Raw genomic sequence first — 25,451 nt, 5'->3', positions numbered from 1 at the left:
ATTTTTAGTTATTTTTTGATCATTTCAGTCGTCTCTGACTCTCTGTGATGCCATTTTGGGGTTTTCATGCCAAAGAGATTGGAGTGGTTTGCTATTTCCTTGTCCACTCATTTTACAGATGAAAAACTAAGGCAAAGAAGGTTATTAAGTGGGTCACACTGCTGGTAAGTATCTGCGGCTGGATTTGAACTCTTAAATATGTCTTTGTGATTCCAAGTCCAGTGCTTTGTCCACTAGGCCAGTAGTTGTCCCCAACAATGCTATATTTCAATATCAATTTAAGATAATGTGTTTCATATGATAAATGATTCCCTATGATTATTTCTTCCACTTTAAAGTTGAAGTATCTGAAGCCAGACTTCTGAATGACTGAGAAAGGACTGGATTTTAGATAAATGTTCTTCTATTTTGATTTTCTAATGTTCACCTCTTACCTCAAGCTTATGATTAAAAAAAAATATAGCACTGGTTCTGGTAATACTGGTTTATATTTTGAGTTAAACATCTTATTATGTTCTGTTTATGTGTTTAAAATATCATACCCTGGGAAAAACAGTATGGCTTGTCTGTCTCTTTCAGTATGATTTCTTTACAAGAACACTGTCTGTGGTCTCTATCAGAAGCCATGTTGTCAAATCTGTGGGGGCCTGCAGCTATTTGTCAGGGATCAAACTGTACATTGAACTAATTATTGATTAGAAAGGAGTTTGGAAAGGAAGAAACTGAAGGCCTTCTTTTTGAAGGCCCTCTTAAATAGAAAATTCAGGCTCACATTTAAGAGCTAGCCATCAGGGAAAGCAGGGATGATGAAAATTACCAGTATGAAATTGTGACCCAGGCCTGTAATTTCTCGCTGCTGCTATATGATTTTTCTTTCTCTTTTTACTGAGCTACAAGAAGACAGGAGAGTAGAAGACAAAATGGACTCTCTCCTATTCTGATAGAAAGAGGAAGCTTTGGTTTTCCTTTAATCTAGCTTTTGGATATCTAAATCAATGTGATTACATTGGATCTAAGTGTCTCAACAATAATTAGAAGTATATGTGAGTGAATCAAGTAAAAAGCAATAGAAATAGAGATTTTTCTTTTCTTTTTAAACAAGACTAAAATAAAATATATAAAAAGGAAAAATAGTGAGAGATGGATTCCATTAGCTTTAGGTATGTTATGGGATAGTCTTCTGCTTATACATATATGTATACATATATACAGGATAGCTATTCACATATATACATATATAAATAATATATACACATCAATATATATTTCAAAAAACATATGTACACACTTGTATATATGTATGTATATATATGTATATAATTTTAATGATGAGAAGTATAAGAGAAGAATGACACTTTTCATTTCTGGTGCATAGCTATTTCTCTTTTATAGGTTGGAACCTGACCTCTCTCTCCCATAGAAGAATAAAGTCAGCTCTATAGGGACATACATAGTAGTGTACTTAAAAACATTTTTTTATAACTGACAATGCCATTGCTTAAAATCCAGAGGTAAAAATTAATAAATGAAACATTTCGGTGTAATTCAGTTTATCAGGTTAAGAATTTCTGCAACCCAAGAAAAACTTCAAAATTAGTTCAGGCAACAATTCAAGAAAATGGGTATCCAGGAGATCATGTTGGGGTATAAGAAGGAAAAGCTGCAGCAACAGCAAAACACAGAATGGGACATCATTAGCAGCCCTGCCAATGAACACAGCAAAAGAAGAAATAGAACAATCTCATTCCTTCTCTTCCCCTTCAGGTAAAATGACAGCATCCCTCAGTACACTTAAGAGAATAATACAAGGCAGAACTTGATACAGGGATTTTAGAAAAACATTCTAAGAAGCAGTCCCTATTCTGGTCTTTTTTCCCTGTCTAGCCTTGTAATTCCACCAAAGAGAAGTTCCAACATGTAAACTTCCTCTGGGTATATAGATCTGAAACTTCTCTGTTGCCTATGGTCTTAGAGAATTGCTGGAGATTACATAATTTGCCCAGGGCACATACAGCTGCTAGTATATGTCAGAGGGAGGATGTGAACTCAGGTCTTCCTACCTCCAAGACCACTCCTCTCTTATCGGAGATCTCAATCCTAGGTTGCCTCTATAAGACCTTATGGAAAGTGGAATGAGCAGTGGTTTGAAGGTAATGACAAACTACTTCAGTATCTTTGCCAAGAAAACCCCATGAACAGTATGGTCCAGAGGTTATGAAGAATTGGACATGACTGAACAACAATGATGGGGCATGATTTCAGGGACCTTGAGAAGATTCCCCCCTCCCTCCCCCCCGGCACTATTCAAGAATTTTGTGTTAAAGGAACTTCAGGAATGTTTATTTGCCATATAAAAATGCTGGAGGAATGCTCCCTTTCCCCCTTTTTACATCGTCACTGGCTAGCAATATACTGCTTCACCAAGCAGTGATGATTTTAAATTGGTTTTTCTATAGTCATAAGCAGTCTTGAAAGTGCCTGGAGATACTAAAGAAAATCAGGTAACCTTTCTTTCCTTTAGAGTCTGATAACTGAACATAAAAAGGTCCCTATCTATAGTCACAAGATACAGAATGCCTTCTTTGGCTTCAGAAGAACTAAAGAAGTAGACCTTAGATGATTTCCATGGGCTCTTTCAGTTAGGTGCATGGTAAATGGTAAATGTTTAATAAGCTGCTCTCTGAAAAAAAGCAGGCCATACTGTCAAGTTTAATTTGCATTTTTCTCAGTTTTTTCAACATTTTTCTCAATCATTTTCTTAAGTCTAGACCATCAACAAAACATTACATCAAACCTTGATTTGTAGTACACACTGAAAATTTAACAATTGACTCTCAAAAGTCAGTTTGAGCTGACTCTGGTATATCTTTGCTTCTCCCCTAAAACTGATATTAACCTCAGATAGTTACTTAACATCTACCCTATTATTTTTATGTAGTGAGTGTTGTAGGGGAAGCATCTCCAAATGGATCATGGGATTATATTAGAGATGGAATGGAACTAAGGTCATATAGTATTCATTTTAGAGATCAAACAAAAAAAAAAAACCAAACCCCCATACTGTAACCTAGACCACTGATGTGATTTCCCTGAGGAAATATTACATGTTAGAAGTTGAATTTAAACCCAGATCCTCTAGCTGCAAATCCATGCAATGTTACAATGTTTATAGACCTGCTCTGTTTCTAACAACTCTCAAACTATGCCTGAAATTCTACTATTAGTGTTTCATTCCTGTGAGTGAAGCATTTTAAGGGATAAAAGCTTTGATGTGTTGCTTGGAAGGTAAACATATTATGTCTCTAATACCTGAACAAATAATTAGATTTCTTTATACCCAGGACATGGGGGGAGGGAGGGAAAGAGGAGGAGAAATAAAAAAGATGGGAAGGAAAGGAAGAAGGTAATAGAGTTCACTTAGATGACAATTTTGCAGAAGACTATTCTAGGTAAATTTCTTATTTGCTAAATATCTTCTACATTGTAGATGGATAGATAACCTAAAATTGTGAGAAAAACCAAATGCATCATTTGGACAGGAAATTACCAGTGGCCTTGAAGTGGTGTTTCAATAAAGCATGAAGAATACTATGAATTGGCAAAAAACCTTATTTGGGTTTGTTTGTTGGAATTGTTGAATATAAATCAACACATCTTAGTTTTCAGAAGGCTTTATTACAAGCCACAGATTTTATTCAATGTAGACAGAGGGAGCACAGCCTGGAGGCAATGATATAGGATGCTGATCCTAAAGATAACAAGCAGAAAGTGATCCCCAAATGCATCTATAACCTTAATAATGTCATCATGCACAGCTTGTTGCTTTGTAGCTGGCACGACATTCATTCTGGAGTTTCTCATGGGTTTAGCTTTATTAGTTTTGAATCAGAGAGCAACTTGCAAAATGCAAGTTGCAAGATGGAAATTATAATTACATTCAGAAAATATTTAGTGAGAAAGGCCAGACAGGAGCACCCTGGAACTGAATACAAAGTTCATGGCCTGGTAATCATAGTCACAGGGGAGCCAGAAGTTCTGATGGGGGCCTCTAAAGCCTTTGAAATCTCTAGAGAGGGATTAGTCTTATAGGGTTGCCAACTGGGGCACATTTTAACTCTCATTGCAAACTCAGTTTCACTATAATTATATTAGATTGTGCAAATCCAAACCTTCAAAGCAGTAGCAAACATCACAGGTATGGACCACAACAAAACTCTTGGTATAGATTGTAAGAAGGGGCCCCTCTCTACTTTGGAGCTCCATTTTGTGGTTTACAAATGAAGAGGGAGGCCTGTCTGATATTTTTGTTTGAGGCCACTGGCAGGTGTACCACACACTATCAATACTAGAAGTAAATTTATTTTCTGCTCCAGTGGTTTTGTTGAGAGGTAATTGAGAATCATATAACTATTGAATCTTAGCTCAGAGCTGGAAAAGACTTCAGGGATCATCCAGTCCAGTTCCTACTTGAAGCCTGAATCCCTTCATTATCAACAATGACAGGTGATCATTCAGCTTTGTCTAAAAACTCTAGAGAGAGAAATTCACTACCTCACATGGCAAGCCATTTAATTATGAAATAACTTCCCAATATGGAGTCAGAAGCTCTTCCCAATATGGAGTCAGAAGCTCCTTATTATTCAAATTAGTCATTTTAAAAAATAAATTATCAATGCTATATAAAAAAAAAGGCAATCTAATATAGTAGGATAAACAACTACTTTCAAAAGAAGATTGTCTGGGTTCAGATCCTGACTCAAACAAAGATTGATTATGTGACCCTGCACTTGACTTCTCAGAAGGCCAGGCAATCTTCTAAAACTATAAGTGGTGGAGCAAGTGCTAATCGGTGTTTGTAGAGAGAGTTACCTATACCAGTGAAATTAAAGCTCCCATCCCCAAAATATCAATATCACAACTTCTCCTGGACCCAAAATGAAGGACAAAAATTCATAGATCTAATCTGGAAGCACTCAGAAGTCATCCAGCCCATTATCTTCATTTTACAGGTAAGGAAACTGAGATTAAGTTTTGGACCCAAAGTCACACAGGGAATAATCATCAGAAGTGAGAATGGAACTTCCGTGCTCTATTGAACACACTGGTGCTCTTTTTCCAGGGGACTCTAATGCCTCCTGACAAAAGCAGGCAAACATCCTAATAATTCTTCTCTTGGTATTTTCATTCTATATCTTTTCATCCATAAGTTTGAGGGTTGGTTTGTCTTGTGTTTTGTTTTAGAGTGAGCACAAGTTATAAATGATCAGAATGATCCAAAACATTTTAACTGTAGTAAAATTCAATTCTCTCTTCAATCAGCTACAACCCTGAACAGAAGGTAAAATTTCTGTGAGGAGGGATAGGCTGCAGAATAACACTTTGCCAGGGAACATTCAGTGGAGGAGTTGATCAAAACGTGAGCAGATTCAGGAATGGCTCCTAAGCTTTGTTGAACAGAGAGCTGTATGTGGGTATCAAAGGCAAACATCAAAACCCTCCTTCCACTTGCATTAAAGTGCAGATGAAAGGATTTGTTCTTGCCAAATACCTGATGCTTTTTGGGAATGTGCTTATCAGCATGCACAGCTGAACAATCAGTGGAAGCAATTAAAGAGGTAGTTTATGAGCCTATGCAGAAAAGAGGGAGGTGGAATTGTGGAAAAAAGTCGAATGGCATTTTTGTGGGGAGGAGATTGCCCTCAACTATCAAATCTATATATCATAGACACTTGCAAATAGAAGCTAATCTGAAAGTCCTCATTCCAAATACTTACTATAGTATTAGTGGTATTCATAGCAACACTTTGTGGTAGCAAAGAACTAGGAACACAATGGGTGCCCATTGATTGAAAAATGACTGAACAAATCGTGGTATACAGATGTAATGGAATATTGTTTCTTCTTGAGAAACAACAAATCAATATTGAAGGGGCTGTAGAAAAACAGCAATACTCAGATGGTTTTGATGAATTAACCCAACAATTCTGGGAAGCAATTTGGAATTATATGTTTTTTAAAAGGTGGCTAAAATGTCTATAGCCTTTAACCCAGAGATCCCACTACTAAACATATACCCTATGAAGGAACAAAATATAAGCAACAATGAATATGAGGAATTTTGATAAACATAGGAAAACTATATGCTACAGTGTAGTGAGCAGAACCAAAAAAAGTGTGTATGTATATACATGTATGCACAAATATATATACACTTATAATATATGTGTGTATATATCACAATGTAAATGAAAAGAACTGTAAAACAAAGCTGATTTTTGTGTAATTATAATTACTAATTTTAATTCTGGACAGGGAATGATAAAATGCACCAACCTAAATTTGTTGTAGAAGTAGAACACAATGGTGTATGTGGAGAATTAAATGTTTACTTTGCCAGATGGGGGTTTTGCTTAATTTTTTCCCCTTTGTTACAAGGGAAGGTTCATTGTGGGGAAGGAAAATATTCAAAATGTCTGTATAAGAATTTACTTGTAAGATTTATGGATAGAGGAAGACTTTATGCCCACACAAGAGAAAGAGAAGTTTATAGGAGTTAAACTAGATAATTTTGATTCATAAAATTTAAAAGATTTAACAAAAATAAAACTAATGCATCTAGAACTAGAAGAAAAGCAGTAAACCGGGAAAATTTTGCAGCAAGTTTTTCTCATAAAGACCTCTTCTTTTTTAAACACACAAGGAACTGAGTCAAATTTACAAAAACAAAAGACACTCAAGAGTTGACAACTGACCAAAAGATACGAATAAGGAATTTTTAGAGGAAGAAATCAAAGGTATAAATAGTCATAAAAATGTTCCAATTTAGTAATAATTAGAGAAATGCAAAGTAAAACAGTTAAAAAAAACAATTCATCGGAATGTCTAAAATGAAGAAAATGTAAAATGACAAATGCTAGAAGGGATGTAACAAAATAGGTACTTTAACAGACTATTGGTGGAACTGTGAATGACTCTAATCACTCTGAAAAACAAATTGGAGATACACCAAAAATATTAAATTGTTCATAGTTTTTGATCTAGTAATATCACCAATAGTTCTATATTCCAAAGTAATGAAAGAAATAAGAAAGGAACACATACATGCAAAAATATTTACAGTAGCTTTTTACAGTGGCAAAGAATTGGAAACTGATGACATACTCATCAACTGGAGAATGACTAAGTAAGTTGTGGCATATGAATATGATGGAATACTTTTGTGCTTGCAATAATGAAGGGGGTGGTTTCAGAAAAACCCAGAAATAATTGCATGAATTGATGCAAAGTGAAATGAGCAGAACCAAGAAAAAATTATACGTTATTAGCTATATTATAAAGATAATGAATAATCAAGACATAATAATTAACACAACTGACCACAATTCAAAGAACTTATGATAAAATGTAATACTTCAACATAAAGAACTGATAGACTTAAGAGTGAAGACTGAAGAATATTTTTTCTCTTTCTTTTTTCCTAATTTTTTGGGACATGGCTAATGTGGAAGTTTGTTTTGCATACCTATACATGTACAATCCATTGTGATGGATTTTGTTTCTCTTACCTTCTCAATGGATAGGGAAATGAGGATAATTTAAAACTGAAAATAAAATTGAATTTAGAACTGGAAAAAAATTAAATGTGGTATAAAAACAAAGATATCAATAAACTTACAATAATTAGTGTTAACCTAATCCCTCTCTCTGATAATGATAAAGCTCTAGAATTTTAATAACTTGGCAAAACGATGATAGTGAATATTATTACTCAAAAGCAAGAGAATGAGAGATTGAAGTGGCTTATTGCTTGCCCTTCACTTCTCCAACCTCTCTCGTAATTTATCTATTTTACTTGTTATCTGTCTAAAGGAACACATTATTTCCATCATTTTTCCCAGGGGGTGCCTATTTCATGATTTAATGGTGAACCCATTTTCTCTGACAGCCCATACTGACTTACCTTTAATATCCTGATGACTTGAAAGCTGACCCAGAACTAAAAGGAGACAAAAGATGAGAGAGAAAGGCTGTCAGACCAGGAGCATCAGTGAAATGGCTGTAACTCTGCTTTCTATCCAAGAGTATAAAGTTGAGATTTACCTTCAGAAGTGAAGTTAAATTCAGCTGTCACTTTCCCATAACTGTTCTTGAGGCAGCAATAATACAATCCCTGATCTTTTTTACTTGCTTGAACAATGGCCAAGGACACAGTTGAATTATCTCCTGCACTGATAATAAAAAACATTAACATTTACAAACGTAATCATTTTAACGTCTCATATTCTTAAGCTGCAAGGAAAAACTACTATTACCCCCTCCTCTGTTTTTTGCAACCAATAAACTAAGAGGAGTCCTCCATTGTGGTACATTGTTTTACAATTTATTTATTTGTAAAGAATGCTTGGCCCATTAAATTTTGTAAAAGAACCTTGAAAAGAGTAAAAGTCTTGAAAATCCTGATCTTGCACCAATATTTGTGTACCATCATGAAATATTAATCTGCCCATTCATTAGGAGAATAAGTCTGCCATTGTAATATAAATCCCTGAAAAGAATGGAGATATTTCTGGATAACCATTCATACTTTTGCACACTGCCCTGATTCCCTGCAATAGTATTAATACTGTATAGTGTGCTGTTTTAGGAAAACCAGGTATATCAAAATTGACTCTGACTAAATGGATCAATTAAGAGACAGTTATCTATATTACTAGAGTGTTCTCTATCTCATAAAAGTATTAAAAGAGGCATTTCTTTGAATAGTGAGCTCCTTGGTGAATTTTAAACATAATTCAATATGTATAAATATTTAATGAAACAACTCTTTGCCTCATGTTTGGTTGGGTGAATATTTTTATATTTTGTTCTGGTCTAATCATTCTAGAAAATGTATAGGTGCTTTGGGTTTCAAGTTAATTCTCTATATTTCCCATTAGACTGTCATCTCTTTGAGGGAAGGGAATTTGGTGGGTTTTTTGTGTTTCTTTACAGCCCCAGTGCTTAGCTCAATGGCTGGTATATAAATGCTTATTAACTGAGAGGGGAAGGGGGAAAACTTTGGTTTAGTAAAAGAAAAAAGAAAGAAAGAAAATCCCTACCTGACTGATTTTTGAGTATCGGTTAGTTGGAGTTTAGTAAATGAATTTATCCTATTTTAGTTTTTTGGTAAAGTCTCTGATTTACACACAATTTTCATACAATTTTGTGAAAATGTATTTTTATGGTTTTACTTTGTCCTTGTTTAGTTAACCTAACTCTTATCTCTCCCACCAAATTACAAGTTCCGGGAGGCAGAAGCTGGATCTCCTTCATTTTGGTATTGCCCTGAGTAGTAGATTGGTTTATACACAGTATGCACTTACTAAATATTTGGGAGACTAAAAATATTTGGGAGAGGATGTACTTTCAATGTCATGTCAAAATATATAAATATAAGTATATATTGTTTTGCACAGTGGTTACATTTTTATAAAGTTGTATGAGTCTTCTTCAGGAAACTTTCCCTGATCTTCCAGCTAAAAATAGTCTCTTCTTCCAGTAAGTTTTTAAAGCATTTTGTTTTTGCCTCTCCTATGCTTTTTCCTCTACTATACAGAAAGATCTGAGGCTTCATTCCATATTTTATTCATCTTTTTTGTAAACTGATTCTGATCTCATAGCCTTATATAAGGAATATGCTTCATGTTTATTAAAATGTATGGGACTGTGTAAAAAGAAGAAGAGATCACTGTCTCATTCCAGGGTGGAAAATAGGTGATGAATCCCTGTTGCATTATAGCAATAGAATTACCATAACTTGCCAACTGATTGGAAGTGGGAATAAGGGAGGAAAAAGCCAAAGATGACCCTAAGACCATAAATATAGATAAACTGGAGAATTATATAACTCTGATTTCACTACCTCAAGAATGTGAATTTTCATTTATGTGGATTTTCCAAGGATTCAGATGAAAGTCTCTCCCAGTTTTATTAGATGGACCTTTATGAATTGCAAAGGCCAAAAAGTTCATCCTATAACCAAAGGTCAACCTAGTAATGAACCTTACTTAACTCAGGTTACTGGTTCTCATATGACCTTCAGTCCATCTATGAACCTATGTTTGTATCCTTACCAGCTTGGTAGGACTTGCCAGAGCTAAGGTTCTACTGGTAGTTGTTAAGAACCCAGGGTCGATTCTACACTAGGAGGAAGTATCAAAGGAGGACTTTGATAGGGATTATGTCATAATAGATTATAACACTTTTTGAATAGTGATACTGTTGATTGTGTCACATTTATTAGTATCCCTACTTTCACCAATAACTCTGTATTCTTTTGTTGTTTATCTTCTATTTTATTTGGGAATTTGTTGAATTCCCCTAGTAAAATGTAAGTTTCTTGAATTCAAATTCCTTCTTTGCCACTTATTACTTAAGTATCCTTGGGCAAATCACTTGAACTCTTAAGAGTCAAAATTTCCTCATCTGTAAAAGGAGGGGGTTGAACTAGGAGATATCTGGGTCCCTTTCTCCTCTCTTGGTTTGTTACACTACTCTTTCCTGGTTCTCATTCTGTTTGATCACTCTTCAGACTGTTTTGCTGGTTCTTCTATATTATATATTCTAATCATGAATGTCCCCCAAAGTATGGACCTTTTTTCACTCTATATTATTTCACTTGATGATGTCATTAGCTCTCATGGGCCCATCTACATGGATCTCTATTCATCTGATTTTCAGATCTGTATATCTAACCTCTTTGCTAACCCACAGTCGTGTATGTCCAACTGCCTCTTGGACATCTCAAATAAAATGCCTCCTCTGCAATGACAATTGCATGTATCTAAAATAGTGTGTCCACACTTTCCCCTTACTAGCAAGGGTTCCACTATTTTCCTAATCATACAGGATCTCAACCAACAAGCTAACTTGGATTCCTCACTCTCAATGACTCCCCATATTCAAACCATTGACACATTTTATCTTTCTTATCTTTGCAACATCTCTTGTACAAATATATCCTTTTCTCTCAACCCAGTCACAATCTTTCTTTCACTCCAAATCTGTCCCTCCCTCCAATCTATCCACTGTCAAATTGATCTTCCTAAAGAATGTTAAATACACTTAATTCAATGTGTTCCACCATTTCCCTATTATCTCTTTTGTTGTTATTCTTAAGTATTTTTTTAAGTCATGTCTGACTCTTCCTTCGTGACCCCATTTGGGGTTTTCTTGTCAGAGAGCCTAGAGTGATTCATTATTTTCTTATCTAACTCTTTTTATAGATGAGGAAACTGAGGCAAACAGGATTAAGTGACTTACCAAGGATGACAAAGATAATAAGTGTCATCTGAGATAAGATTTGAACTCAGGAAGATGAATCTTCCTGACTCTAGGCCCAGCATATGTCACCTATTTGCCTTCTCTAGGATCAGTTATAAACCCCACTGCTGGGCTTTTAAAGTCTTTTATAATCTAATCCCTTTCTAACCTCAATTTTTTTACATCCTACTGCTCTTCATATTCTAGCCTCCTAGCTGTTCCTCCTACATGCTTTCTATCTTCTTTCAAGTCTCAGCTAAAGTTTCAAACTTCAGCAAGAAGTTTTTTTCTATGCTTCTTAAATTTAGTGCCTTCTTTCTGAAACTACTCCAAATCTCTTAATATATGTTCTGTTTGTTCACAGTTGTCTGTGAGGTTTTTGAAGCAGGGATTGTTTGATTTTTCTAAATTGTGTATCTCCAGAATTTAGTGCAGTTCCTGGTATGAGGGGGAACTTAAAAATGTTTGTGGCTAATATCTTTTTAAAAAAGTAACAGCAACAATGCTATAATTATGATTATTAATGTCAGAATTTCTGTCATATAGGGCTGGTGATCATTTGAAAGTGGGGTAGGGATAGGTGAATGTAGCCCAAGGCTTACTTAGCCTTCACTAGCAAGTTCCTCCTGTTGTTTAAATGAATAGTGCATAGGTAGCAAAAGGAAAGACTAGAAAAAAGGTAACATTTCTAAGGCTTGGTAGTTTTGCCTAAGCTTGCCCTTAGCCACAACCAAACCCTGTCATTTGTTTTTAAATCACAAAATTTTTATCCTTTTAGTAAAAAGTCTATTTCCTGAAGAAATGAAGGAAATGCTTTTCTGGCACAGGGATTATCCAGTGAGATCTGAAGAAGGGCCAAAAGTGAGATGATACTTTCTATGCCAGGGAGAAAACAAAAGTGAGCCACCAAGTCTTCAGAGACCCCAGACAGCATACCTGGCATGTTTATTAGTGAAAAAAATCCCATTGCCACTTCCACTCCCCACCTCATCAGTCTCCTAGAAACAGAAAAACAAACTAGTCCTTCCATTCCTAGAAATGGCTAGTCAGCACTTCTCAACGACTGCTATTTGGTCTGAGGGCTACAAGTGTTTCTTGCAGCTTCATGCCAAGGATGCCATACTTGTTTATATTCTTGGGCTCATCTGCTGCATTTGACCTTTGCTTGACTGTATACAGTACTTGACAGGTTAATGGAGATAGTTATGAAACAGACACACACAATGACATATGTAAGGAAAAACATTTCAGATGCAAAAAGCCTAGTTCAGTATTAGGCTGGTAGAATTCCAGACCTGGAAGGCATCCTGGAAGGCATCCCCTAGAGTCTCTTGACTTTGCCATGCAAGTAGACTGAAATCCAAAAACGTGGATATTTTCTCAAGACCACAAGCTTCTTAGCTGCAAAGCAAACACGAGATTCTAGATCTTTAGTCCCCTAGGACAGTATTGCTTTCACACTTCAGCATTCCCCATAGTCTAGTTCTTAATGCCTCATGCAGTTAGTGCATTGCACTGTATGGTACAGAAGCAGGTGGACTGGTCTTAGATTTGGGTTTGAGTGCCTATTCTGATGTTAGTAGATGTATGACTTTCAGCAAGGGTGTCTGACCTTTCTCAGATGATTTTCTCATCTATGTAATGGAAATAATAAGCTTTATGATACTTGATTCACAGGTGAAGATGAGAAAGATGCTTTTTAAAAGAGTTATAGAAATGTGAATTATTATTGTTGTTCAGTTATTTCGAGTCATGTCCAACTCTTCATGATTTCTTTTAAAGTTTTTTTTTGGCAAAGATGCTGTAAAATTTGCTATTTCCTTCTCCGGGGATTTTGAATGGAGAATTGAGACATAGAAGAGTTAAGTAACTTCATAGAATCATGCAACTATTAAGTGTCTGAGGCCGCATTTGAACTCAGTTCTTCTTGTCTCCAGTCTTCAATAAATGAAGCAGTGTTACATAATGGACAGAGAACTGGCCTTAAAGTCGAAAATATCGTGTTCAAGCTTCACCTCTGACACAAGCTAGCTACAGAACTAGGCAGGTTACTTAATGTCTCAGTGCTCTAAGCTATTCTCTGAGACCTAGTTACAAAGATACTAACCTCCACTAAAAGTTGGGGAATTCCCTCAATCTGTAGTTTCCTGTGCAATATGGAATCATAATTCTAGTCCTTATCCCTATTCAACAAATATTACTTGATTACTAATGGGTTGGTATATTTAGATAAGATACTGAATCTTTACCTTAATGGAACTCAAATCTTTACCTCTTCTCACTATTTCTGCCACCTCCACTACCTCCTAAGAAATGATGTGACAAGATGGTCATAAAATCATAGAATTGTGTAATGTCAGACACAAGAAAGACCTTAGACATTATCTAGTCTAATTTTCTCATATTGCAAATGAGAACAATGCCCCAATAGGATTGTGAGAAATGATTAAGACTGGCTAGTCCAAAACCAGACATTTTACCTTCTTTGAACCCTTGCAATTAACTTAGAATCTTTTGTCCAGGAGATGGTGGAGTCTTCATGGATTTCTGCAAACTGACAGCTTAATTTTATATTTCCAGAATGATCAGGAAACATCTCAGCCTGGATCTTCTTCAATAGCACTGGGGCTGTCAATGAGAATTTTGCAATTCATCATTGGTAGGAAAGTGAGAAATTAAATGATCTAGAAAACCTGACCTCTTCTTTTTCGTATTCAAAAATCCTGAGGCCAAATCTAAATCACAGACAATGAAACAGAATATAAGTCCTTCCTTTTTAAAAAGTGAAATTGGATATTGAGATATCATATACATGTTTTCAGCTAACAAAACTATACCCTTTTTTCCCAAGCCAATATTAAATAAGTGGGGTGAAGTCCATGGAATAGTGTATACCTGAATTGTAAAGGTAACTAAAGCTAGACCACCAAGAAGCAAAGGGCAACTCAATAATATATTTGTATTGAGTTTTTCTTCCTCACTTTCTTTGTAAAAGAAACCCTACTAAAAAGGTGCTATATTTTATTTCCTTCATATCAATAGAACATTGGTATTGGAAAAAACAAATATAAGCTATGAAAAAAAAAATCAATTACTGGAAGATGGGGCTATCCTATGAAGAAGCAAAAGAGTGGAGTACCAGATAAGGTACAATTATCGGTGTAGCCACCAGGAGGCAGTATTAACATGATATCATTTAGAATTGGTTTTGGACCATCATTATCTAAAGCACAGCTTCTTAAATTGTGCTTTGTGACCTCATATGAGGTCTCATAACTGAAGGGGGGAGTCACAAAATTATCATTTATTATCAGTGAATGTTTGGTTTGTATACCTTTTTATAAAATACCTATATGCTCAGGGTCACATACAAATTTCTCAGGTGAAAAGGGGTCCCAGGTGGAAAAAGTTAAAGTCCTAATGTAAAGGGCCAGGATTTTTAAAAATCTAGATGGAAAAAGTTTTACTTCATTTTGTTGTAGATTCTCCCTGAAAAGCAAGGAGCAGGTGCCACAAAAACTAAAGAATAAGCAATTTCATTTGGTATAATGACAATATTTAAAGTCAGCATTCTGAGGCTTCCAGGAGGGTTTCTGGGAAAGTTTGCCTTAGCCTCAGCCATAGGTGTCAATGCAATACAAGTCAAATACCATTAAGTAGGTTCACTCACGAAATAACAACCACCACCACCAAAAAAAAATAACTGTAATGAAAACCTTCTGAGCCCCATCCAAGATCCAACATTGCTTTGTTGATCTGTCACTACAATATTCACTACTGTGAATAATTCAGCAGATCAAAAGCTGCTGCCAGTCATTGTTGGAATAACAGCCACTTGTATAAATAAAAAGCTTATTCCATATTAGAGAAGTGGTGATGGGAACACTGGGTAACAAATTCTACAATCAGAAAATAGTTTAGACTCAATATTTTCTAATTATCTCTCTCTGCATTAATTTGGGAAAACAGGAGCCTCACTTATTCTTCCAAAAAAAATTCTTTTCATTCAAATGCTAATGGTTTTGTTATTCTAAGCATTGGAGGGTAGAGGAAGAGTTAGCTCCATTTTATTTTTGTATATTTAAAAAATTTTATTGATGTTATTTTTACATCATAGTCATTTACATATACACATACATATATATGTCATATATACCTATATTTGTTCCCTTGAAACAAAGTAAAAAGAATTAACCAGAAATGGCCAATTCAACAATGACATTTGACAACATAGTTAATGTTCTGCAAGCACAGACCTTCACCTCTCTGCGGAAAGGAGACAATAATGCTATTGATTTTTGCTGACTGTAAGGTCCTCTTAATATATGTTTCTAGGATTCTTTCTTTGGCACATCAGTCATAATATGTTCAATAGAAGGCAGGTGAGGGTAGAGGAATAAAGTCAGATCATATATCAGATATTTACAAACTGTGTGATCCTGGGCAAGTTAATCAACTTTTCAAGGTATTGGCTTCTTCCTCAGGAAAAAAAGCTGGATTTACTGGTCTCTGAAATCTCTTTCAGTTCTAAAATCTAAGATTCTATGAAAGCTGACAAGAACCTTAAAAGTTCTTTTTTGAGCTAGTTGGAGAAACAACTAGCTCATTTTGCAGTTGAAAAATACATTTTGCAAAAGCCCAAGATGTTGAATGACAGGCTCCAAGTTGTGCAACTAGTAAGCAGTATTAAACAACAGAGATCTTTAGTATATATGTTGCTGTTATTCACTTGTTTCTGTCATGTTCAACTCTTTGTGATCCTATTTGGAGTATTTTAGGTAAAGATACTGGAATAGTTTGTCATTTCCTTTTCCAACTCATTTCGCAGATGAGGAAACTGAAACAAACAGAGTTAAGTGACTTGCCAGGTTCACACAGCTAATAAATGTTTGAGATTGGATTTGAACTTGGGGAGATGTCTTCCTGGCTCCAGACCTGGTGCTCTGTGCACTATGGCACCACCTAGATGCCTAGTATACATATATTCTGAGGGTATTAGTATAAACAATAGTAGCCACAAGTCAGCCTGGGTTCAAACCAGATTCTGACTAAGAGATCTTTCCACTCTGTTATGCTACCTCCAGTTGGGCACTGGAAATAGGATCATGAGCCATCTTTGATACACATACAATAGCTGTAAATCTTTGTCCAGAGTTATGATGGTGCTTTCTTTCTGTTCCCATTCCTCTCCTTTGATAAAGGATTTCCACTTTCACAGAGAAATAGACAAGACTGAGGGTGTCTTGGGAACAAATGGTCTTCTTCCCCCTAACACAAAGTACAGAACATGGCATGGAAATATTATGACACCTGAGATATGAAATCTAGGATCTTGATTTTAACTGATATAAATTGCTTGTACTCATTTCCTTGACTCTGATTGCTTTCTTAAAATGCTGAAAGTTGGAGCCAGTTGACATGTATTCAAATCCAAGTTCTACTTCTTACTATCCATATGACACGACTTATCAGGGACTCATTTCCTCATCTATAAAATGGGAAATTGGCCAGGATAAGTCCAATAGAGGCTTAGCTCTATACTATGATCCATTGTGTGTGAGGGGATTGGATACACATATATGTGTTTGCTGGTGTGTGTATCTACATGTGAGTGTGGGTAGTTTGAAACCATAGCTTTAACAATACCTCTGTTCTAAATATATCCTTCTTTGCTTATGGATGGGCCTATAAAGGATCCAGTCTATTGCTCAAGTGTGCTTTTGCTATACTAGGCCTAATTATGCATTGCCTGATGAAGCTGCCTTGGGATCATCACCAAATACTTCCATAGTACAATGTTTTGAAGAATAATAACTTCTCATACTCAAGCTAGACAGTCAATGCCCTTTATGGCGTTCCAAACGTAGTACTTCTTTTACATTGGCAAAACTATTTTATGTCTTTTCTAACTTTGTTTAAAAACATTAGGTTCTGTTTAAAAAGTTATGTATGGCATGCTTGGTTGGGGAACTACAAGCTCTTTTGGAAAAATAGTTTTGTATATAATACTTTGTGTGATGGTTGCTAAGAAACCATCCAAAAAATAATAAGAATAACAAGAATTCAGACTTCAAAAGGAAAGAGGATGTTGCTCCCTTGTGATCAGATCCAGACTATAATGGCTCTTCTACTATATCTGACATCAAGATGCACAATATCTCTCTATAATGTCTTTTTTAGTCCCTTCCAAGTTTCATTGATGGGAAAGCAAGAACTTTTAAAAAGAAGAGAACTGAAACGTAAGAAGAATTATTTCCATTTCAGACTGCGAAAGAAGAGTGGTGATAAAAATGGTTTTTAAAGTGAAGTGGCCGTAAATCAGGGAGTTTTGGCATTGCCCAGAAGTCTTTTGGCTAGATAAATTTATAGTAATTAGAAGGCTGGGGAGAGTGAAGCATCATACTCAAATGTTGGGGTGGAAAACAGGGTTAGATTAAACAATAATTTGTAAATACTTATTTAGTATTTGTAATATTTGTAAATATTTATTTAGTGAGAAAGGTACCCAGGTACTTATTTATTTGGATCTTGCTTTTAACACTACTTAAATCTACTTTAACACTATTTTCATCTACTTAAATATTGTCCATAATACTTATGATTAGTTTTTTTTTCATAAAAAGATCTCTTTCTTTTAAAACATAATTGCATAGAAATGTGCAATAATCTCTTCCCTCCTTCTCAGTCCCTTAGCAAAGCATATCTTCAAGAAACTGAATAATACAAAATATAGGACTGATTTTTTTTTTAGGTAAAGAAAAAGGTGCCATTGACCACAAAATGGCAACTTGGCTGTAGGCAAAAGACTTATGCGGCAATAAATATCTTCTTGAAACTAATCTTATAATTAGTTATAATCTTATAATCTCATCTATAAAGAAATGAAAATTTGTTCAGCCTTACCTTTGCTTTCTCTTTTACAAGACAATCTTTTGGAGTCTTTTTTTTCTTCATTTTGAGTCAGTGTTTCGGGTTTAGGAATCTTTTTACTAAAAATAGAGTTCTTTCTGGCCCTTTCTTTTTCTTCCAAGCGCATTTTCAGAGCTGCCACTTTGGACAGAATTTTCTTCTTCACACCCTCAGCTAAATGTCCAGTCCCGGACATTTCTTGCTTTTTATTTCCTTCCTCAGATGCTGATGCCAGAGTCTCTAGCACTTTAGATTTGGGAGGCACCATATGACAATGCTTTTTTTCCTCTCTTGCCTTTTGTACAGTTCCTGGTAAAGAGTCTTTCAGACAATGATTTAGTAGATGTTGGTCTTGACATTTAGGGCTGGTTTTGGAAGAACATTCTGCTGGAATGAATGCCAAAGTTTCTATGGGGGATCCCAGTGAATCTGTGGCTTTGAGTTCTCCAGTTGTGGGCACTTGTATTTTACAATCCTTTGCAAAATGTGTGGCCTTTCCCTTTAGAAATGAAGTCAAGGTTAATTCAACAGGCACACTTGAAGGAGGCAAGGTAGGTGACAAATTTTTCACATATTCATTCTCAGTGTTTTTACATTCCTTTGAATCAGTACAAATCCATTCATGTTTTGGCTCAACTAAGCCATTCATAGGCACATCTTGTGTTTGACTTATGGCACTATTGGTATCTCTTTCATTGGAAGTATCAGTGACTAGTTCAACAAGATTATTGGAAAGAACAAGGGATGCTGAACTACATTCAATAGTACTGTCTTGTGCCTTGTGGCTTGGCTCATCTAAGTTACTCTCCATGGTCTCTGGGCTTTGTCTTTGTCTCCCATTGTCTGCACATGGAATTCCTTCCCCAAGGTGTTCAGCTTCCTTATGACATGGAACTTTCAACTTTTGATTAAAGCTCTCCTTGTTGAAATTCCTTTCCTCTGACATCACCTCTAGTGTGGTCTCAGAAGTCACTATTTTTCCTGTCCCAACACACTCCATAACTTCTGCTCCATCTGCAGAATCTACAGAAGATTCCATGATTTGTGGGTGAGTCAAAAGCTGTGTAAGCAAAATGGGGTGAATCTCTGTACATTGGTCTTTTTCCTCTGCTTTACTTACATGGCTGGTGTTTTTCTTCCCAGAGACATCTGAGACCATATTCAAGGTCCCTTTAAATAGTGAAACTGCAGTAGAGGCTTCCTTCTCATCTATCGGATCTACTGATGATTCTAGGATGCTAGAATCTTTCAAATTCTGGATGCTAGGGATATAAAAGCCTACATTCTTTCTTACTTCTTTTTTCTCTTGAATTTTCCCATCAAAACAAGTAAACTGATTGCTGCTAGTTGATGTGTCTATTTCAGATGTATCCAATTTTTGTATCTTGTTGTCTGCCCCAAGCTCTTCAGAAATCACACAGACATTGTCCAGAACCACAGAACTAACTGGGCATGCTCCATCCACTGCCTGAATTGGTGATGAAGACTCTGAAACAAGATCTGTCAAAGTTGAGGCTTTTTGCTTTCCTCCCAACTCACAATCTCCCTGACTATCATCCATGGAATTTTTGCTAGCCTCCTCCAGAAGATTTTCCAGAGAAGGTGGAACTTTCTGGGAAGCCTGCCTTTCTCCTTTGTCACTTATCATAGCTACTTTGCCACTGGGAACTCCTAAATTCCTTTCTCTCTCCTCAGAATTATCTGTTGAATGTTCTAATGGCAACAGGCTACTTTGCCTCCATGTAGCTGTGAAGGCATAGAAGTCATCTTGGAGGCCGTCTTCAGAGAAAGAAGCTAAGTGATGATGAATCTCTTTGTGTACATTTTGTTCTGAATCTCTCACTTTGCTCTGACAACTCTCTTCCCAGTTTTTACCCACAGCACCCTCAGTGTCCTGACTTTCAGTGGTCAATCCATCAGTAAGAACACCCCAAGAATTACTCGAGAACTCTTCCCTCAGCAGCTGTGGATGGGGTAAATGAGCTGCTGTCCCAAGGGGTTCTTTGAGGGTCAACTGCTCTGAAGTCTTAGTTGCCCAGTCATTTCCAGCAGGGGCAGACTGTTCATCAGAATGAAGGTGAGTAATGCTTCCAGCTGGCACCCCAGGAAAATTTTCTTTAGTTCTCTCTGAGTGATTGTTTTGAGCAATTGAAACAGCAAGATATTTGACCTGATGATCTTTACCAATAGTTTGAAGAGTAAGTGTTTCCTCCCCATCACTGGAAATCTGAGAATTCCTGATATTTTCAGTTGGAATCTCAGTTGACTTCTCTTCAGGATGCTCTGCAGTCATTCCACAGAGTAAAGATGTCTCTGCTTCATCCTCAGTTCCAAGAAGGAGTGTCACATCACTTGCTTTTTGGAGCTGGGAAAGGCAGTTGTTCTCTGGAGTAACAATGTGGTCCTTCCAAGTACTGACTAAATTACTTTCTTGGTCTGCTTTTAGCATTCTAGTCAGTTTTTTTCTGTTATCCAGCTTCTTTTCTTTCATCTCATTTTCATATGACCTTTCCAAGCTGCTTCCCATGGAAATGTTCATGGGATATGGTGTTGTGTTTGTACCTGCAGCCTCTCTATTTTCACATGTTGGGCAAGATGAGTCAGCAGCCTGTGCTCCAGTAAGTTGTTCAGTTATCATGTCACTGAGCAAACATAAATCAGATGCTTCACATTGACCTTCTGCCAGCTCTGAGCCCCTAGAGCAATCTTCTTGAGGCAAACAGTCATCACCTAGCATTGGAGAGGGAAAATCTTTGGGATCACATCCTGTTTCTGTGTCACCTGTTTCATGGAGTTCCATGACTAATGGTTCTTCTGCATCCCTTGGTGCACTGAGGGAATGTGCTACTGTCAGAAGATCATATGAAGCTTCTGCCAAAGCAATATATAGATTCTCTTGCTCCCCAAGATCAGCATCACTTATCCTCTGGTAATGGGCTAAGAGTTCACAGTCTAATGCATTTTCATGACTGGCCTCAGAGTTGATTTGCTCATCTGGTTTGTCTTCCCTGGGACTTTTGGGATGGCAGATATCATTTTCTTGGTCTTGTGTCTCATGGTGTTGTGGCCTTGGAGAGCAGCCTTCCAGCTGTATGTGTTGGGTCACTGATCCACCTTCATCACTGATACTTTGCAGAGTGTCTCTGGAGTTTATTATGGTCCCACTTAAGGCAGAAGATTTCCACAGAAATTCTGAATTTCTCATGAGCTCTGAAGAGACTGGCAGGTGACTACTGGTAACACCCTCTGCTTTGTTTTCCTCCCTTTGTATCTAGGAAGATAAGCAGAATAGAATCATTACTATTAAGAACCTATAATAGGACATATTAATTATCCAGATGATATTTAATCCTTTAATTACCTGCACTAATGGGAAGCAAAGATAATATGAATAATTGAAATCCACATTTAATCCAATAAACATCTTCTTAGCCAGTGACTTTCCAAACCCCTCCAGGGTACTATAAATCAAAGCAATTACATTGGGGTTCCTCAGAATACAATGGAGATCAAACAGTGCTAAAAGAAAGTTGGCACTGCCAGCCCATACTAAAATAGAGATTTGGTGTATATGTACATGGTGTGACTATAAGACACATTTCAACGAGCTATACATGAAAATAAATGACACACAACTTATACTGTAACTGCAGACTTCTGTTACTCTCACAGTATTGACTGCTAAGTGTTCTTTCCTCATTAATTTTTTTCTCCTAAAAATTCCTCTTATACAAGATGACATGTGGGGAAGGAGAACAAGAAATGTATTGCACTAGTTGTCTCACCCCCAAAACTTTCCCATTAAAAAAAAAAACTAACCTATATAATTCATGCCTGTAAAATGGAGGAGTGGTGCAGAAGAAGAGAATACTGGATTTATTGCAGGTTATGGGTTTGAATCTCGCTACTATCACTCCTTCTATGAAATAGAGAAGCAGTAAACCAGATGATTTCTGAGACTCCTCCCAGTTCTAATGTCATCATCCTTGACTATGAATATGTTTTTTTTAAGAGAGGTTTTTCAGGATTGGTGGGCAGAAGGCTTTACTGTTCAATACCCTAGAATTGCCTAATAATGTGATTTTCCTATTTTATTTTATTGCCTCTGGGTAAAGCAGTTGATATAGCAGACATCAAACCGACCTCATAGGAAGATGTGAGTCCAAATCCTACTGGCTATGGGATTCCAGACAGGACTCTTCACCCTTCATTTTAATGCCTTCTTCTGCTGATTATTTTCAGTTTATCCTGTATATAACTTGTGTATACATAGCTGTTTGCATGTTATTTCTCCTATTAGACTATGAGTTCCTTGAAAATAGGGCTTCTTTTGCTTTCCTTTGTATCCCCAGAACTTTGCATAAGGCTTGGCACAAAGTAAATAATTAATATAAATGTTGACTCTCTTCCATCTCCTGCTCAGTATGCTTACATATTTTTTTCTTTTAAGAGAGGTTTTTCAGGATTAGTGAGCAGAAGGCATCAGTGTTCAATACCCTAGAATTGCCTAATGATATGATTTTCCTATTTTATTGGCTCTGAGAATGGCAGTATACAGTACACATCAAACTAACCTCTTATAGTCAGGAAGACATGGGTTGCACCCAGCCAAGCCTCAACATTATATCACTCCTATCGTCAATTGTCTTCATTTCTATACATATGCTAAATGAATGCGGAGAAAACTATGCATCTCTTCTGACTAGATTCATAATTTATGTTACATAACCTCAATTGGACCATCATTGCTCCCAGGTAATTTTAATTTTAATGTGTACCTCCCTCATCAACTCACTATTCTACTCTCTTAATTCTTCCAAATCTTTTCATACCTCCTCAAATCCCCCATACTTTCCCCTTTCCCCACTCTCAAAAAAAAAAAAATAGAGGACATTCACTATCTCTCTTCTTCCCTTTTTCTGATCTCCTATCACTCAGATACCTTCCCCCAATTTTTCTTTCTTTACCACTGTCTCATATGATGACATGGCTCCTCATTCTTTCTTTTACCTCAAATCTTCACTTCAATCATAACCTAATGAAAAGCTTTGAATGCCAAACAGAGCATTTTATATTTGTTCTTGGGGCAATAGAAAATTACTGGAGTTTGTTGACTGGTAGGGTGACATGTGCTTTAAAAATATCATTTTAGTACCTGAGTGTGGAGGGTGGATTGAAGTGAAAACACTGGAATTAAAAGGGGTTGGGATAAGCTTCCTGTAGGAGTTGGTATTTTAGCTGGGACTTAAAAGGAGCTAGGGAGGTCAGTAGTCAAAGAGGAGAAAAGGTAGAGTGTTCTAGGCTTGGAGGACAGTCAGAGAAAATGCCTGGAGTTGAGAAATAGAACATCTTGTTCATGGAAAAGCCAGGAGGCAAGTGTCACTGGCTCAGCGAGTATATAATACTCTTAATTCCAGTGGTTTTACTCTGTTATTTCCTATTTATTCCATGTATAGCTTGCTTTGGGCCCAGATGGCTCAGAGTGAACATAAATAGCAATTGTTTCTGTTTTGGCTAGAAACCCTAAGGGTCTTCCCCTCTCAGACTGATTTTTTTTTTGATAGGTAAAAGAGGCAATTTTCTGTCTCATTTCTCACTTAGCTTTAATCACTGAATAGGTGTTGCCTCAGTCAACCCCTAGTTTAAAAACGTCAAGGTTCTTAATATATCCAGAGCTATCTCTAGTCATCCTGATGTGTATCTAACCACTGTATTATTATACCCACTTTGTAAATAATAAATGAGATTTAGAATCCTTGAAATGGTTAGAACTCAGAGAATTAGAAATGGAAGGGACCTAAGGTCATCTTGTTCAGGCATCTTTCTTCATTTTACAGATGAAGACACTGAGTCCAAGAGAAACCATCACTTCCCAAAAGTCACACAAGTAGTAAGTAGCAAAGTTAAAAAGAATACGCAGATCCTGACTGCAAGTCCATGACTTTCTACTGTGGTATAACAAGCACTATTACTTGGAAGAAAGACAGCTAAGTTCAAATGCCAAATTTGATGCAAATTAACTACATAATTTGAGCAAAGTCATTAACTTGTCTGATTCTCAATTTTTCTCATTTGTAGAATGGAGTTAATAAGACTTTCACCACCTATCTTTTTAGAGATAGTAAGGTCCTGCCTGGGTCAGAAGCTTTCCATGCAAGATTGCATTAGGGGGAAGTACTTTGTAATTCTTAAGTTTTTATAGAAATGTGAGTTGTTGTTAATAACTTGCCCTTGGTCACACTGCTAATAAGTGACAGAACCAAGACTGAAACCACAGACTTTAGGGACATCAATTCTGGAGACAGGATGCTCCAGTCTCATTTTTCATTCTGAAGAATAATTAAAATGCAAATCAAAACCATAAAACAAAACTTTCTGTGTGAGTCAGCCATTTCTTTGAAGGCCATCTTTCTCAGTAAGTCATTATGAAACAGCCTCAACAAAGAATGAGTCTTCTGCTGCTCGATTTTTGTCAGAGGACCCGTGACTAGGATCATGTAGGCTTCCTTTATGTCTTATCTTGTGGGGAAACTCTTTGTTCAGGTGAAAATAAAACTGCTGATGGAGAGTCAATTTCAGTGTTCTGTTTTTAGCTGCTTGTTTTCTTGCCAAGTTCGCACGTTTTAATATGAGAAATAGAAACAAACCCCTGTATCAGAATTAGACATCTTCCTTTAGAAAAAAATGTGTGTTTCAGGTGGGTGGGTGGATAGTAGGAATGGAGATCAGATCTGTAACCTACAGGAAGCCACCAAGGCTTTGTCCCAGGCCACGAAAATTTAAAGGATGTGAAAGTTTGCCACATACACTCTTTTAACAATCAGAAGTTACTAGAGAAATTCAATTGAATTTGGTCTTAATTACTTCTTTTATTTTCACATTAGTTGTAAAATTTGTTTTGTACTACTTGTCCCAGAAGTCAAGAGGGCTGGTTTTTGTTCATCCAGGGCAATGTTGTAGAGGAGAGGGAGAAAGAAAAATAAATCAGATGCTAGCAACAATTCCAGAAAGTTAGGTCTGGAATTACTATTTTCTAGACTCCCAGGCAGAGATGTGCTAGTAAATGTTTAACACTTGGCTCTCCAGGAGAAAAAAAAAAGTGTACCACAGGTCATATCTGTAAGTTTAATCTACATTATCAATATTTTCTCCATTACTTTTTCAAATAAAGACAATCAATGAAACAATAAATCAAGTCTTGATTTGTACCTTTGCATATTTTTAAGGTGTAAATATTTACA

The 25,451-nt window shown here is 36.4% G+C and overlaps 1 protein-coding gene across 6 annotated transcripts in view; it reads right to left on the bottom strand.

The window, feature by feature from the left end:
• Window positions 1-25,451, bottom strand: part of ALPK2 (alpha kinase 2) — a 171,198-nt gene that overhangs the window by 58,744 nt on the left and 87,003 nt on the right. For all 6 annotated transcript variants that reach the window (XR_004230843.1, XM_031945911.1, XM_031945912.1 and 3 more), the window contains 4 exons: window positions 18,205-21,481; window positions 13,782-13,929; window positions 8,101-8,228; window positions 7,961-7,996 (listed from right to left, as the gene is read on the bottom strand). Coding sequence is in view for 5 of the 6 variants with exons in the window: in XM_031945911.1 (XP_031801771.1) it covers window positions 7,961-7,996; window positions 8,101-8,228; window positions 13,782-13,929; window positions 18,205-21,481 (3,589 nt within the window). In the remaining variant the exon portion in view is untranslated. The remainder of the gene's footprint in view (window positions 1-7,960; window positions 7,997-8,100; window positions 8,229-13,781; window positions 13,930-18,204; window positions 21,482-25,451) is intronic.

Source organism: Sarcophilus harrisii, chromosome 1, assembly GCF_902635505.1.
Source record: "Sarcophilus harrisii chromosome 1, mSarHar1.11, whole genome shotgun sequence".
NCBI classification, from domain to species: Eukaryota; Metazoa; Chordata; class Mammalia; order Dasyuromorphia; family Dasyuridae; genus Sarcophilus; species Sarcophilus harrisii.
The sequence above is the reverse complement of the archived record's forward strand: the minus strand, read 5'-3'. Positions and strand labels throughout refer to the sequence as shown.